The sequence below is a fragment of the Capricornis sumatraensis genome, chromosome 5, assembly GCF_032405125.1.
Source record: "Capricornis sumatraensis isolate serow.1 chromosome 5, serow.2, whole genome shotgun sequence".
Taxonomy (NCBI): Eukaryota; Metazoa; Chordata; class Mammalia; order Artiodactyla; family Bovidae; genus Capricornis; species Capricornis sumatraensis.
In genome coordinates this window covers 17,297,418-17,312,303 of record NC_091073.1, presented here as the reverse complement: position 1 = coordinate 17,312,303, position 14,886 = coordinate 17,297,418, and the positions used below count along the sequence as shown (strand labels likewise).

The window sequence follows — 14,886 nt, the reverse complement described above, 5'->3', positions numbered from 1 at the left end:
GAGATAAAGTTGTAGGATCTTCCTGAAGATAGGAACTTAAAAAAAAAAAAACTCTACTAAACTCTGTTTTAATAAGAGATGTCGATATAGACTCATGAACTCCTACTTGGGTTTCTTTAATTCATATCATGTCCTGATTGAGTGAACTTCATCCAAGCTATTTGGAAACCTGAGTGCTTATATATTTACTGATTAGCAAACTAAAGAGTGTTAATCCTGCAGATCAAAAATAGGACTAGGCAGTCGTGTCAGACTGAATTCCAGAGTGTGCATTCTTTACACTTGCTTCCCTGAGTGGGGGCTGCAGCTGTGAAAACTATCATCCACTGGTTCTGGGTTGGTTTGGCTAGCTAACTCGCTATCCCTTCATTATTTTGCTCCACGTTTACCTCCCCATGCTGTATGCCCAGTGAAAGGCAAGGCCCTTTCTACAGAAGGAAGACTGTACACTCAATTAGATAAGAGCATTCATGGTTCTTACCTGTCTCTATAGAGATGCCCAAACTATCAAAATTGTGAAAACCATCTGTTAAGGAATTTGGCTGACGTGAGATTACTAGCTCACTTGATTAGAAACATTAATACTTTCATTAGAATAAGAACAAAAAAAAAGACTGAAGATGCACAGATTTTTAACTTACTGATTTCTGAGAATTGTACAAGTTCTGGAGTGTTTGGGAAAGAAAATGTCTCTGACAGCTGTTTGTTCTTATACTACTAATGAATGTTCTTTCTTGACAGGCACTTCGCATCCGGAACGCTTTGTCTGAGAAGCCCATGATAAGCACCATGTATGCCAACAGTGGCTCAGTGCTTCAGGGCAGCTCTGTGGCTTCTGTGTACAGGGGGAAGCTTCTCATAGGCACTGTATTTCACAAAGCCCTGTACTGTGAGCTCTAGACTCCAGATAGTCCCAAAGTCTACACGTTTGGTAAAAGTAAACCCCTAATCATATGATAAGTGGAACTCTAAGTAAATGACAAACACACTCTAAGTAAATGACAGCTGGACAAAAGTGTGTCCAGCTTTTCTTATGCATAGACATAAAGAAGCAGAGAGATTATATAATATTCCCCTAATTGCAAGTCAAGTTAGTGACAGTCCAACAAGAAACCAAACCTCTCAATTCTTTAACCAACTATTCCCAATATCTTTTCTACAATAAGACATGTGAGCTGTGATGAGTGAGGTGTCCAGCTTACTTGGTAGCTGTGTGGCAAAATTACGTCATACAGCTGTGCTGTTCTGAGCCTCCTGCAGTCCAGACCAGGAGAAGAGCTAATGTTTACATATTTACAATCCCTCTTCTCTTCCTTCAATTGCACAGGGCACAAACTGCCAGTCACGTGCCCAACACATGGATAAAAGCAAGAGTTGGCATTGTGAGACTGCCCAAGCCCTCCCTGAACTGGCATTCTCCCAATGCAGACACACAGGAAGTCAGATTCTGGGAAACCTGACAAAAGACAGATGGCACTGTCTACTTTAAGCCACAGCAGAGCTAATATGATCTTTGTAACAGGTCATTATTCATGGTGGTATCTTGTCTCTGAAGTGAAGTGTTGTTATCAGCTTGACTCTGAGCTAGGAGACAGGGCCTCAGAACTGTTAATCCTCAGCTGCTTTAATCTTGTTATTTTGGTTGATTCAGTAAACACTTATTAAGCAACATTCCGCAGACTTGACCCCAAAAAATCTGAAATAAATAACACAGTATAGTACTGAAGTCCTGTCTTAGGGACTCAACCTTAGTTTGACGAGGATGAATAGAAGGGTCCTTTTCTTGGTCAAAAATCAAGACACCTTTAGCAAATTATTAATGTGGCTTAGTATACCCAAGCACCCCACTCCCTCCCCCTTCCCTTTTCTGTGAATTTTACTGAGAAGTGGTTGGTTGATATATGTTTCTCTTCTGAGGATGGGGTGTTGGGGTGACTTCTTTATGTCCTAAATCATTTTGCTCAGTTCAATGTAAGTTTTGTTGAAAAGTTTTATAGCCAGGTAAAATTCTACTTTTTAGCCCATGTTACCCTTTCTGATTTAGACAATAAAACTGTGGTTTCCAGACTTCCCTGGTGGCTCAGATGGTAAAGAATCCACTGGCAGTGCAGGAGACCGGGGTTCCATCCCTGAGTCAGGAAGATCCCCTGGAGAAGGGAATGGCTACCCACTTCAGTATTCTTGCCTGGAGAATTCCATGGACATAGGAGCCTGGCTGGCTACAGTCCATGGGGTCGCAATGAGTCAGACACGACTGAGCAACTAAGCACACAACACAAACTGTAGTTTCCATTGCTCTAGAAGATGAATGATTCAGCAAAATGTTACAATCAGTTCTCAGATTTTATATTTCAAAAGGCTAACCATTAGGAAGACACAGAGAAAAATAAGTAAGAGCATGTATATAGCCAGTTTTGGAAAATACAGTCTTTTTTCTTTCTTGTCTTTAACCTGTAAAACTGCAAATTAGATAAAGTTTATCTGACTAAGGGAGACTTGGAGAGCCAGAAATGAGAAGAATACGTGTATTTAGATGCTGGTGGGTTCATAAGAATCTACCCTCTTCTTTTTGGGGCAATTTAGGAAAGGCTGCATGATAAAATCCTCAGAGAGATGGGTAGCAATCTCATTACTAGGGACCAATATGTCCTTTCATAATGAAGCCCTAGGAGAGATAAAGCCCTGGTGTTTCCCTTCATGTCAGTTCAGTTCAGTCGCTCAGTCATGTCTGACTCTTTGCGACCCCATGAATCGCAGCACACCAGGCCTCCCTGTCCATCACCAATTCCCGGAGTTCACTCAGACTCACGTCCATCAAGTCTGTGATGCCATCCAGCCATCTCATCCTCTGTCTTCCCCATCTCCTCCTGCCCCCAATCCCTCCCAGCATCAGAGTCTTTTCCAATGAGTCAACTCTTCGCATGAGGTGGCCAAAGTACTGGAGTTTCAGCTTTAGCATCATTCCTTCCAAAGAACATCCAGAACTGATCTCCTTTAGAATGGACTGGTTGGATCTCCTTGCAGTCCAAGGGACTCTCAAGAATCTTCTCCAACACCACAGTTCAAAAGCATCAATTCTTTGGCCATCAGCTTTCTTCACAGTCCAACTCTCACATCCATACATGACCACAGGAAAAACAATAGCCTTGACTAGACGGACCTTTGTTGGCAAAGTAATGTCTCTGCTTTTCAATATGCTATCTAGGTTGGTCATAACTTCCCTTCCAAGGAGTAAGCATCTTTTAATTTCATGGCTGCAGTCACCATCTGCAGTGATTTTGGAGCCCCAAAAAAATAAAGTCTGACACTGTTTCCACTGTTTCTCCATCTATTTCCCATGAAGTGATGGGACCAGATGCCATGATCTTTGTTTTCTGAATGTTGAGCTTTAAGCCAACTTTTTCACTCTCCTCTTTCACTTTCATCAAGAGGCTTTTTAGTTCCTCTTCACTTTCTGCCATAAGGGTGGTGTCATCTGCATATCTGAGAATATAGATATTTCTCCTGGCAATCTTGATTCCAGCTTGTGTTTCTTCCAGCCCAGCATTTCTCATGATGTACTCCGCACAGAAGTTAAATAAGCAGGGTGACAATATACAGCCTTGACGTACTCCTTTTCCTATTTGGAACCAGTCTGTTGTTCCATGTCCAGTTCTAACTTTGCTTCCTGACCTGCATATAGGTTTCTCAGGAGGCAGGTCAGGTGGTCTGGTATTCCCATCTCTTGAAGAATTTTCCACAGTTTGTGGTGATCCACACAGTCAAAGGCTTTGGCATTGTCAATAAAGCAGAAATAGATGTTTTTCTGGAACTCTCTTGCTTTTCCCATGATCCAGCGGATGTTGGCAATTTGATCTCTGGTTCCTCTGCCTTTTCTAAAACCAGCTTGAACATCTGGAAGTTCACGGTTCATGTATTGCTGAAGCCTGGCTTGGAGAATTTTGAGCATTACTTCACTAGCGTGTGAAATGAGTGCAACTGTGCAGTAGTTTGAGCATTCTTTGGCAATGCCTTTCTTTGGGATTGGAATGAAAACTGACCTTTTCTAGTCCTGTGGCCACTGCTGAGTATATCCCTTCATGTAGGTACCTCCAAATTATTATGAGATTACCTTGAGCCTCTTCCCTTACTTGGTTTGGGAGGGAGAGGTACTGCCCCCCACAATAGATGCTGCAGTTTGATGATTCATTGTCTTTTCTTGCCCAGTCTTTCTGTTTAAATTGTCAGAGATGCAGGTGGGGATACTAGAGTGATGATGAGCTCTTTGTCGAGCTCAGAAAAGTAAAGAGCAAAAACCAATGTGATTGACAGCTCCAAGATGGCCCCTAATGATGTCTAATTTCTGGTATTCCTTCTCTTGCACAGTTCCCTCCTACATCAAATATGGCTGACTCATGTAATTAACAGGACATTCTAGATGATGATGGGTGACTGTCAAGGCTAGGTTATACAAAAACTCTTCCATTTCTGTTTTGCTCACAAAAGAACCATGCATCATGATAAAAGTTTCTCACTGCTTTAAGATGCTAAATTCAGAAGTAATTTGTAATGGTCAACTAATGAAACAGAAAATTGAATACAATGTAGAGATTAAACAAAAGCCAAAAGTTCATTCTTTAAAAAAAATAGTAAAACCTGACACACATCTGGTGGGATTTATGAAGAAAAAAGAATGGCTCAATCATCCAGTGTCAGAAATGAAAAATAAGACAAGCAGATGCTGTAGACATTCAGTTCAGTTCAGTCGCTCAGTCGTGTCCCACTCTGCGACCCCATGAATCACAGCACACCAGGCCTCCCTGTCCAACACCAACTCCCGGAGTTCACTCAGACTCACGTCCATCGAGTCGGTGATGCCATCCAGCCATCTCATCCTCGGTCGTCCCCTTCTCCTCCTGCCCCCAATCCCTCCCAGCATCAGAGTCTTTTCCAATGAGTCAACTCTTCTCATGAGGTGACCAAAGTACTGGAGCTTCAGCTTTAGCATCATTCCTTCCAAAGAAATCCCAGGGCTGATCTCCTTCAGAATGGACTGGTTGGATCTCCTTGCAGTCCAAGGGACTCTCAAGAGTCTTCTCCAACACCACAGTTCAAAAGCATCAATTCTTCAACGCTCAGCCTTCTTCACAGTCCAACTCTCACATCCATACATGACCACAGGAAAGACTATAGCCTTGACTAGATGGACCTTAGTCGGCAAAGTAATGTCTCTGCTTTTGAATATGCTATCTAGGTTGGTCATAACTTTTCTTCCAAGGAGTAAGCGTCTTTTAATTTCATGGCTGCAGTCACCATCTGCAGTGATTTTGGAGCCCCCCAAAATAAAGTCTGACACTGTTTCCACTGTTTCCCCATCTATTTCCCATGAAGTGATGGGACCGAATGCCATGATCTTCATTTTCTGATGTTGAGCTTAGAGAGATAAAAAGGGTTTGATCCACCAGTTTGCGCCAACGAATTTGAAATTTTTATGAAAGGAACAAACTCCTGGAAAAAAATAACACTATTAATTGAGGTAAGGCTAACCTATTGTAACATACAAAATGAAGCATATGATGCCTTAAAAAATAGATGCTCAATATTCTTTTATTGTCCAGTTTTCAGGAGAGTGATCAATGTGTCAGCTTCCCTTGATGGGGCCATCCAGAGGCATCACTGGTTAGATTTTGCAGGAAAGAGAAAGCACACTCAGATGGGGCTATTGAGGGAAGTTCTTTAAGGGGAGTATAGATACAAGGGTGGGAATGTAAAAAGAAACTAGTAAGACAAAGTATAATACTCTGTTGTTAGCAGTGGAGTAAGAGAAGTGTTAGGGGGTTTCCAGGGACTGTTTCCAGCCCTAGGTTTGAAGGAACAAGGGAGTAGAAGCAATTATTAGAACCAAAAGAGAGTAAATGAAGTGGAGACTCTCCCAATAGGTGCTCTTGTCACTGGTAGGATGCAGCTAACCTATGACAACTCAGCAGAGAGAGCAGAGGGAATGAATACCTTAACTGAACTCCCCTTCCACCCTCCCAAATCCATAAGCCAGGGAGCTATTAATGGAGGCCAGAAAGCCTCCCAGGATGCAGAGCAAAGGGGAACAGTGTACAGAGTGAATCCTAAGCAGCAGAAAGCTTCATCGTGTTGCTGCACCACAGCTAGGTAACTATGATTATCCGCATGGCTGAAGCTCGGTCACCCTCATGTCTGTGTTTCATCAAACTGGAAGGAGAGAAAGACTGGAGGATGGCAGGGAGAAATACCCCATGTCCTAAGTCCCGGGACCAGAAGTGGTAGTCATCACTTTTACTCCCTCACCGATGGTAAAAACTAACCGCATGGCATCACCTAACTAACTGCAGGGGAAAATGGGTGATGTAATACAACTGGAGGGACATACGTTCGAGGAGGAAGAATGAAGAAGTTCTGGTGAACAACTAGTGTTCTGTGCCACAGTCTACCCTCTGGTCAACAGCGACAGTCCACTCTTCTCTCACACACTGTACCCCTCACCGAGAAAGATAACCCCAAGCCCCACCCAAATTCTCCCTTCCGTTCAAAGCACAGGATCTCAGGGTGATGTTTTGATCTCTCCATTAGGTCCAGATCTGGCTACATGGGGCAGCCTAGAAAATAAAATATTGTCCCCACAACACATCCAATTACAATGGTTGAGTATGAGCAGAATATCAATAATTAACAATAATAAACAGTTGTTTCTTCTCTTAAAAGAAAGACTAGAATACACTTAGCAGTCTCTGGTCCATACCAATGAGATGATTCCACCTGGGAGGAAATGAGGTTACCTGCCTTAGTAATGGTGTATTTTTCTAGGTCCCCTGTGAGTCCAAATTTTATCCTTTTGGAATTCTTTCTAGTATATTATGCTTTAAGACCACACTGAAAGTGAGTCTTAGAAATACTATGTAATTTTAGTAGCCTCCTTCTTACAGGTGTACGTTTGAAAGTCTGAGGACATTTCCAGGTCAGATTTTTGGTTGGTTATGCAATGTAAACCACTTAGAATTTGACAGGCTTCAGCATCTGTTTGTTTCCAGTAAGTGCCATGTGTCAACAACAAATTCAGATTCCTTTTTGGAACAGTTTTCAAGCTTAATTTACTTCCTGGTTTCCATGTCTACCCATTTCACTCTCCCTCACCTAAAGGCTGCCTCCTGTGAGGCCATTTGAGGGAATGGGTAAAAGGAGACAAGTGCTGAATACCTCCCACAGTGCTGGCTAGCTTGGTGTTCCTAACTAGGAAGTATTTGAGAAAGGCTACGAGCTGTAGCCAGTTTTCCTCCTGCCATGGGGCATAGCACCACATTTCTAGACCTCTACAGCGTCTGCTTTAGGCCTGCTAGTTCTTACCTGAACACATAATTGTATCACTGTCCTGTACTAAAAATGTCAAGGACCAACCTACCAATACACAACAACATTCCGGTTGCTCTTTGGGGAAATGGCTGGCCTTTCAAGTTATTGGAGGAAATGTTTTTCTTAAATATTTGTGTGAAGATGTTACAAGGATTTCCAGTTTGCAGCCTTTGAAATGTTTCTTCAACTCTAATCTAACCACATATTTAAGGTTATTTTTTGAACCCCACTTCTATGCTCAAATTCCTGTATTTTTAAGGCCACAGTAAGCTGCTGTAACAGGCGTCCCAGGTGGTGCTAGTGGTAAAGAATACGCCTGCCAGTGCAGGAGACATAAAGGCTGTGGGCTCGATCCCTGGGTTAGGAAGATCCCCTGGAGAAGTGCATGGCAACCCACTCCAGGATTCTTGCCTGGAGAATCCCATGGACAGAAGAGCCTGCTGGGCTACACAGTCCATGGGGTTGCAAAGAGTCGGACATGACTAAAGCAACTTAGAATGCACGCGCGCTAGCTGTTGTAAGACAGTAGCTTACAGATAGTACATCATAGTGTGTGGGAGCACAGACGGGGAGTCCAACTTCCTGGATTTGAACCCCAGTTCAGTTACTTACTCACTGTGCAACTCTGGCCTTCTCTGAGTTTCAGTTTTCTCTGCTTTAAAATAGAAGTAATAAGACGAATGAGCACTTACAGTTTTTAAGAGGATTAAGAGTTAAAATATATAAATTTTAGAACAGTACTTGTTATATGCCAGTGTTATGCATATATGCTTCCTCACTTTAAAAAAATATTTATAATCTCTTTCACGTCAGAGATCTCAGATAACAGTTTCTCAGACAGATTCGGCATGAAAATTCTGGTCCTTGTGGTACTCCAGGGGTCTAGCAGTTTTCATGCAAGAGAGTATATTTTGTAGGGCATCAACATCTTCATGAACAATCATCATATTGGTTTCCATCCCAAAGAAAAGCAAAAGAAAGTATGAGGAAACATGCCAAATATCTTCAGGCCCAACCTGGAAATGGCATTTCTATTGGCACTCTATTAATAAAGGATATCACAGGGCAATACCTAATTGGAAGAGAAGCTGGGAAATTTAGTTCAGCTGGGTCTCCTTATGCCCAAAGAGGAAGGGTTTGGGTAAGTAGCCAGTGTCCTCTATCATAGTTCCTTCCCTGACTCAAGATGAGTTTATAAATCATGATTCTATTACCATTAAAGAAATTGTGTTTGTAATCAAGGTTTTTCAAATTAAAAGAAGCAATACTAGAGATAACCAAATGCTAACAAAGTTGAAATGGATAAACAGATTGTAGTAAATTCATACAATGTAACAGTACACAGCAATGTATACAACTAGTGCTATTTGAAACATGGAAGAATTTCATGAATAATGTTGAGCTAAAGAAAATAAAAATTAATACATAAAGTATTAAAATGATTTTATTTAAGAGGAATCCCCAAAAAGGCAAAATTAAACAATGCTGTTTGGGGAAATATGCTTAGATGGTTACGTTAGAGAGAACAGGGAAATGATGGTTATCACAAAAGTTAGGGTAGTGGTTGCCTCTAGGGAAGGTGGGATTGTAGTCAGGCCGAAATACATGGGAAAACTTCTGGAGTGCCGGCATTATTGCATTTCCTGACTTGGATGGTGGTTTACATTGATATTTCTTTATAATTTTTCTATAACTATATATATATATATATTTATATACTTTTGAGTATATACAATGTACCTCACAATAGATTTTTTTATATGTATGGACAAGCTAAGTCAGTTTCAGAAAAATGAAGGGCAGGGATAGATCTAATAATAAAAACAGTTTAGTATTTGTGCAAGAAAAAGATAAATAGACCAGTGGAATAGAACAGAGATCTCAGAAACGTATTTTCCGGGGAATTCAAGTAAGATAAAATTAGCAGCACCAATTAATAGGGTCAGGATGTTTGTTTAGGAAATGGAAGTGGGAAAACCAATTCACATTATGCAAGGAAATAAAACTATGTCCTACCTAACATCGCTAGGTAACTACTAAGCAAGAATCTACACAAGAACCTTTAGACTTAATAGGAGACAATATAGGAAAGTATCTATGACCCAAGGATAGGGAATGATTTCTGACACAATGTTTCAAAAATAGAAACTCTGAGACAAGAAAGTTGATCGAATTTGAGTCATCAAACTTAAGGATTTCCATTCAGCGAAGGACACCATTCACAAAGATTATAGATGAATATCAGAATGAGAAATACTTGAAATGTTCAACTGACAACATATTCAAGAGTAGAATATGCTAGGAACTCTTGAGAATAACAAAGTGGAGACAGTAACCCCAAGGAATAACAGGCAATAATGTGAAGAGGCAATCTGCACAAGAGGGGCTAAAATGAAGCACATGAAAAGCTTAGAATCTTCAATTATCTGAGGAGCGTCAATGAAAACAGCACTCTCAAATTACTTTATACCTATTAGACTAGCAAAATTAAAAGACTCAATATTGTCGAGTGTTGACAGAAAGGTAAGGGTATATGGAACTTCATGCACTGTTTGTGGGAGTGTAGATAATTTTGGCCATGATAAATAAGACTCAGAGCTCAAGGAATCATAAGAACTCTAGGATCCAGAACCACGCCTGCAGCCTAACTAGCAGAGCAGACGCTTGCTATACTGCCTCTTTGCTCAAGGTTTCAAATTTCAGTCTTGCTCAAGCCCTTCTGATTTAAGGCACAAAATCACATCCTGTACTGTTACTTCAAGAGCTGTGGAAGTATAGGTTCTAGTTATCACCTCTGAAGGGGAAGAAGGCGCATGAGAAGGGAGTATCTGACTCCCTCCATATTCACCCACACCCCTGCTGAAGTTCAGACACTGTTATGTTATAAAATCTCCCTACATGGTTCGAATATGTAGCCAGGATTTTAAAACACTGTACCCAAAGGATGTTGGAAAAGAGGTGGAAGGTGCTGAGTTAGTGCCTCTACCACACCATCACAGAAGACTTGGTTGCACACATATTATTGATGTATTTTTGTTCAAACTATTATACATCACAATACTGCAGGAAACTGTCTACAGCAAAAAACAAATCACTTACTTTTTGCCAAAATTCAATTTTCCCATGCAATGAGGTTGTTTAGAAAATAATTTATTGGAGACGTAAAAGACCATAATTAGCATAGAAAAGGGCAAGTGAGGAAATCCAAGAGGAACGTGCTTAAGTAGGAATAGAGAATGTAATGGAAACTTTTAACACACAATTTGATACTCTCTACCACAGACAGAGCAGAAAAAGCTGGGTTCATCAGGGATGATTTTGGGAAATGGAGCTCTGTGGTTTCTAACAGCTAACTGGTATATTACATGAACCTGTAAAATGTCACTGATTCCATTAAGTAAAACCTAAATGAAGTACAGTTGGAACATTCTCTGGACTATTGGCAATTTTCACTACAGAAAAAAAGAGTGGCTTCCGTAGTGAATCTGGAGACTGTCTGTGGATAGAGTGTAAATTCAAGATCTTTGGGAAATGGGTTATCAGTGGATTCTAGATGAGTCCATTGGTACTGAAAATCACATTGTATGCTAAAAGTCACATACACAAACACGCACATTATAGAATTAATGGAAACAATAAAGTTAGATGTGCCCTACCATTAATAGGTTTAAATATTTTGATCCTTTTCCTTTTCTTGTCTTGCTATCTTTCCAGAATTTTTCCTGATGAGTACTCTCTCAATAAAACATGAGCTTTTAAATTCCTCTACTTTCAAGGAACCAGACATTGACCTTCAGCATGACTCCCATCAGCCCAAGAGAAAAGCCAGATATTCACTTTCCCAACCTCTACGGTAGGTTGGATAACTGTTGCCCAAATATCCTTGTTCTCTTCTTGGTATGCTATTCTCAGTGGCTGGCAATACATCTCTGTTCTGCTGAACTTAAAGAGTGGCCTCATGGCTTACTATGGGCCATGAAATGTTGGTAAAGTAATACATGCCGCTTCTTCCAGGTAGAAATATCAAGTGTACATGTTTCACTGTGTTTCTTTTCTGTTTGCCTCCAAACTGGTAATGTCTTAGATGCCCTCTGCCCTGCTAGACTGCCTCCTGGATTGGTGATGACAGGAAGCAGAGCTGCAGCCAACTTGCAATGGACATGTGGCATAAGTGAGAAATAAACCATTGTTGTAAGCCTCTGTTGTAGCACATTACAGTATTCTTTTTCATTTATTGCATATAGTATTTCATTGTATGAATATCCCACAATGTATTTATCCATTCTACTACTGATGAATACTTATACTGCATCCAGGTTGTTTTTTTTAATTATAAACTAAGCTGCAATGAACCTTCTTGTACAGTGTATTTTAGTTCACATATGTAAACACTTCTGTCAGGTATACATGCAGAATTGGAGTTAATAGGATACACTCATGTCCAGCACACAATTTAGTTCCATACAAGCATATGTGCAGTTTTGCAAGGTAGTCATTCCACTAATAATGCTGGAGAGTTTCTGTTGCTCCACTTTCTTTCTTTCTTTTAAATAGTAGATTCAGTGTCTTTAATAAATGTACAATTATTGAGATTTTTCTGTTTCTTCTTGTATATTTTTTGTAAGTTTAGAATTTCATCATTTTCATCTACATTTTCAAATTTAGTGGGATAAGTAGTTCATAATACATTTTTATTTTATAAAAATATTTTTAGGATTTGTGGTAATATTCTCTTTAGATTTTGTAACCTCTGTCTTGGTAAAGATTTGTAAGTTTTAGTACTATATATTTTCAATAATCATTTTCTAAATATTTTGTCCTCTGATTTTTTTAATGTGGTAAAACCCCCATAACATAAAATTCACCATTTGGAAATATACAATTCAGTGGCTTTAATATATTCACAGTATCATGCAACCATCATTACTATTTAGTGCCAGCATATTTTCATTACCCCAAAAGGAAAGCCATATCCATTAAGCCATTACTCTCTGTCACCCTCTTCCCCTACTCCTAGTAACGACTAGCTGCTCTCTCTCTGTGCATCTGCCCATTCTGGCTATTGCACGTAAATGGAATCACAGTATGCAGGCCTCTGTCACTCAGCGTAATATTCTCAAAGTGCCACCGTATTGTAGCATGCATAAGGACCTCATCTTATGACTCAACAGCTTTCTACACAATGGGTATTCTCTCCTGTTTTCTATTTCATAGATCGTTGGTCTTTTTATCATTTCTATCATTCAACTTTATGTTTTTCAGTTTTGGAGATGACTTAGATAACTGTTTATCTAATGCTTAGATAACTGTTGTGAAGTGGTGTAGTAGTGTCTCTATTTGCTTTATATACTTTGAAATTCTATTTCTGAAGTGTTAGTCGCTCAGTCATGTCCGACTCTCTGCAAACCCATGGGCTTTCCTGGTGGCTCAGATGGTAAAGGATCTTCCTGAACTGTAGGAGAAGCAGGTTTGATCCCTGGGTCAGGAATTCCATGGACAGAGGAGCCTGGCAGGCTACAGTCCATGGGGTTGCAAACAGTCAGACATGACTGAGTAACTAACACTTTCTGTTTTTAGATGCACTTAAATTTAGGATCACCAAAGCTGGACATACATATTTGAAATTCCTACATTTCCTAACTTAATGACTTTGCATAAAACGGGGATAATAACATTGGCCCCTCACCTACCAGGATGTTGTGAGGTGAAAGCACTTTTTCTATACTTGGATAGAACTTGATTATTTGCACTACGGTTGCTTTATTTCTGCATAGCAGTTTCACAGATTTTCTCCATTTATTTCATATAATAAACCCACAAGAATTATCTTCATTTTATTTCTGCTACTATAGAAGTTCAGAAAATGATTATGAATCCAGGATTCAAGTCTGGTGGGTTTTGAGTTGGTTTTTTGATTTTGTTTTGTATTTTTATTAGAGATGCCTCGAGCAGAATGGTATTATTGGAGCTCTTAGGACATTGGAACTTCATACTTGCAGATACTTGAGAACATTGCAATTACTGCCAACCAGGTTCAGCACCTTCTAAAGGAAGAATAGCAAGAGCAGCCATAAGATCAACTCTTTGTGCCTGCACAGAATTAAGCTTGGCAGATTTGTTTCTGGCTCTCTGCCAATGCATTGACAGGTTCTACTGAACAGTCAGTGAGTTCAGGTTTGTGTAAGAATTAGTAGATGTGCTTTTTACCAAATATATTTAAGAACTAACATTTCAATGTGTGCAAATTACTATTTAGCACATGAGGAGTAAAAGAGGAGAGGAAATGAATTATAAAAGTCTGGGTGATATCTGAGACAGGACTTTAAAAAATATTAGATTATAAGTTGCTGTAATAAAAAGGAATTCTAAGTTTAAAAAACCCACAAAGCTTCCCATTAATTTTAAACTTTTGTATTTCATGGATTCCATTATAATTTTTTATACATTTTAACAACTCTTAAATAGGAAATCACTGTATAACTGATAGGTTTTAAAGAATTTTGTTATAGATTAATTAATAGCTTTTTCTTTTCTGCTGCTGCTGCTGCTAAGTCGCTTAAGTCGTGTCCAACTCTGTGCCGACCCCATAGACGGCAGCCCACCAGGCTCCCCCGTCCCTGGGATTCTCCAGGCAAGAACACTGGAGTGGGTTGCCATTTCCTCCTCCAGTGCATGAAAGTGAAGAGTGAAGGTGAAGTCGCTCAGTCGCGCCTGACTCTTCGCGACCCCATGGACTGCAGCCTCCCAGGCTCCTCTGTCCATTTTTCTTTTCTAGTGGCATATAAAATAACAAAACAATGAAAGTAGTAAAATAATAAACATAAGACCTGTGATACTTTAAAGTTAATAAATTATGGCATATTAAAGTATTCCAGAGGCTCCAGGAATGGTTTGTCAAACATTTATTCAGTTATTGAACAACATATATTGAGCATCTAACCTGTGTTAGGTGTTATACCAGGTATCAAACTATAACAATGAAGGCATTGTTATATACGTTTATAGCCTAGTGAATAAAGCAAAACAGTAGGAAGATACTAATAATAAACAGAGTGGTAAGAATGATAAAGAAGCATTGTGTATATGAGAAGGGTATTGAAGATTTAAGGGTCAAGAAAGACTACTTGAAATATGTCCTAAACTGACATCTGAAAGAACAAGTAAGATGTGGACATGTCAACAATGAGGACTAGAGAGGTTTGGGAAAAAATCGTTCCAAACCAAAGAGTAGGTACAGAGGCCCAGAGGAAGAGTTCCGCAGAGAGTAGGTCATTTCAAAGCAATTGACAGTCCACAGCAAATCATTCACTGGTCAAGAGTTTTCACTTTTTTTTTGGACAAGGATTCTTGATCTCTGCCCTTGGTCATCACAGGCTTCAAGGTTGGACATGTGAAACTACTGAGAGGGAATGTGAGTGTTTTGTGGGCGTGTGAATCCAAGGAGGGGCTTTACTGCCTTCAGCAGTTTCAAAGCTGGTTGAGACCCTTCAAGAGAAGTTAAAAGAATCTGTGCTCTAAGGTCTGACA

General features: G+C 39.9%; 1 protein-coding gene across 1 annotated transcript in view; it reads left to right on the top strand.

Moving 5' to 3' along the window:
- PON3 (paraoxonase 3) overlaps positions 1–2,860 on the top strand; it is a 41,715-nt gene extending 38,855 nt beyond the window's left edge. The window contains exon 9 of the mRNA XM_068972324.1: positions 742–2,860. Within this exon, the coding sequence (XP_068828425.1) occupies positions 742–900 (159 nt within the window). The 3' untranslated portion in view covers positions 901–2,860. The remainder of the gene's footprint in view (positions 1–741) is intronic.
- The last annotated feature ends 12,026 nt before the right edge of the window (positions 2,861–14,886 follow it).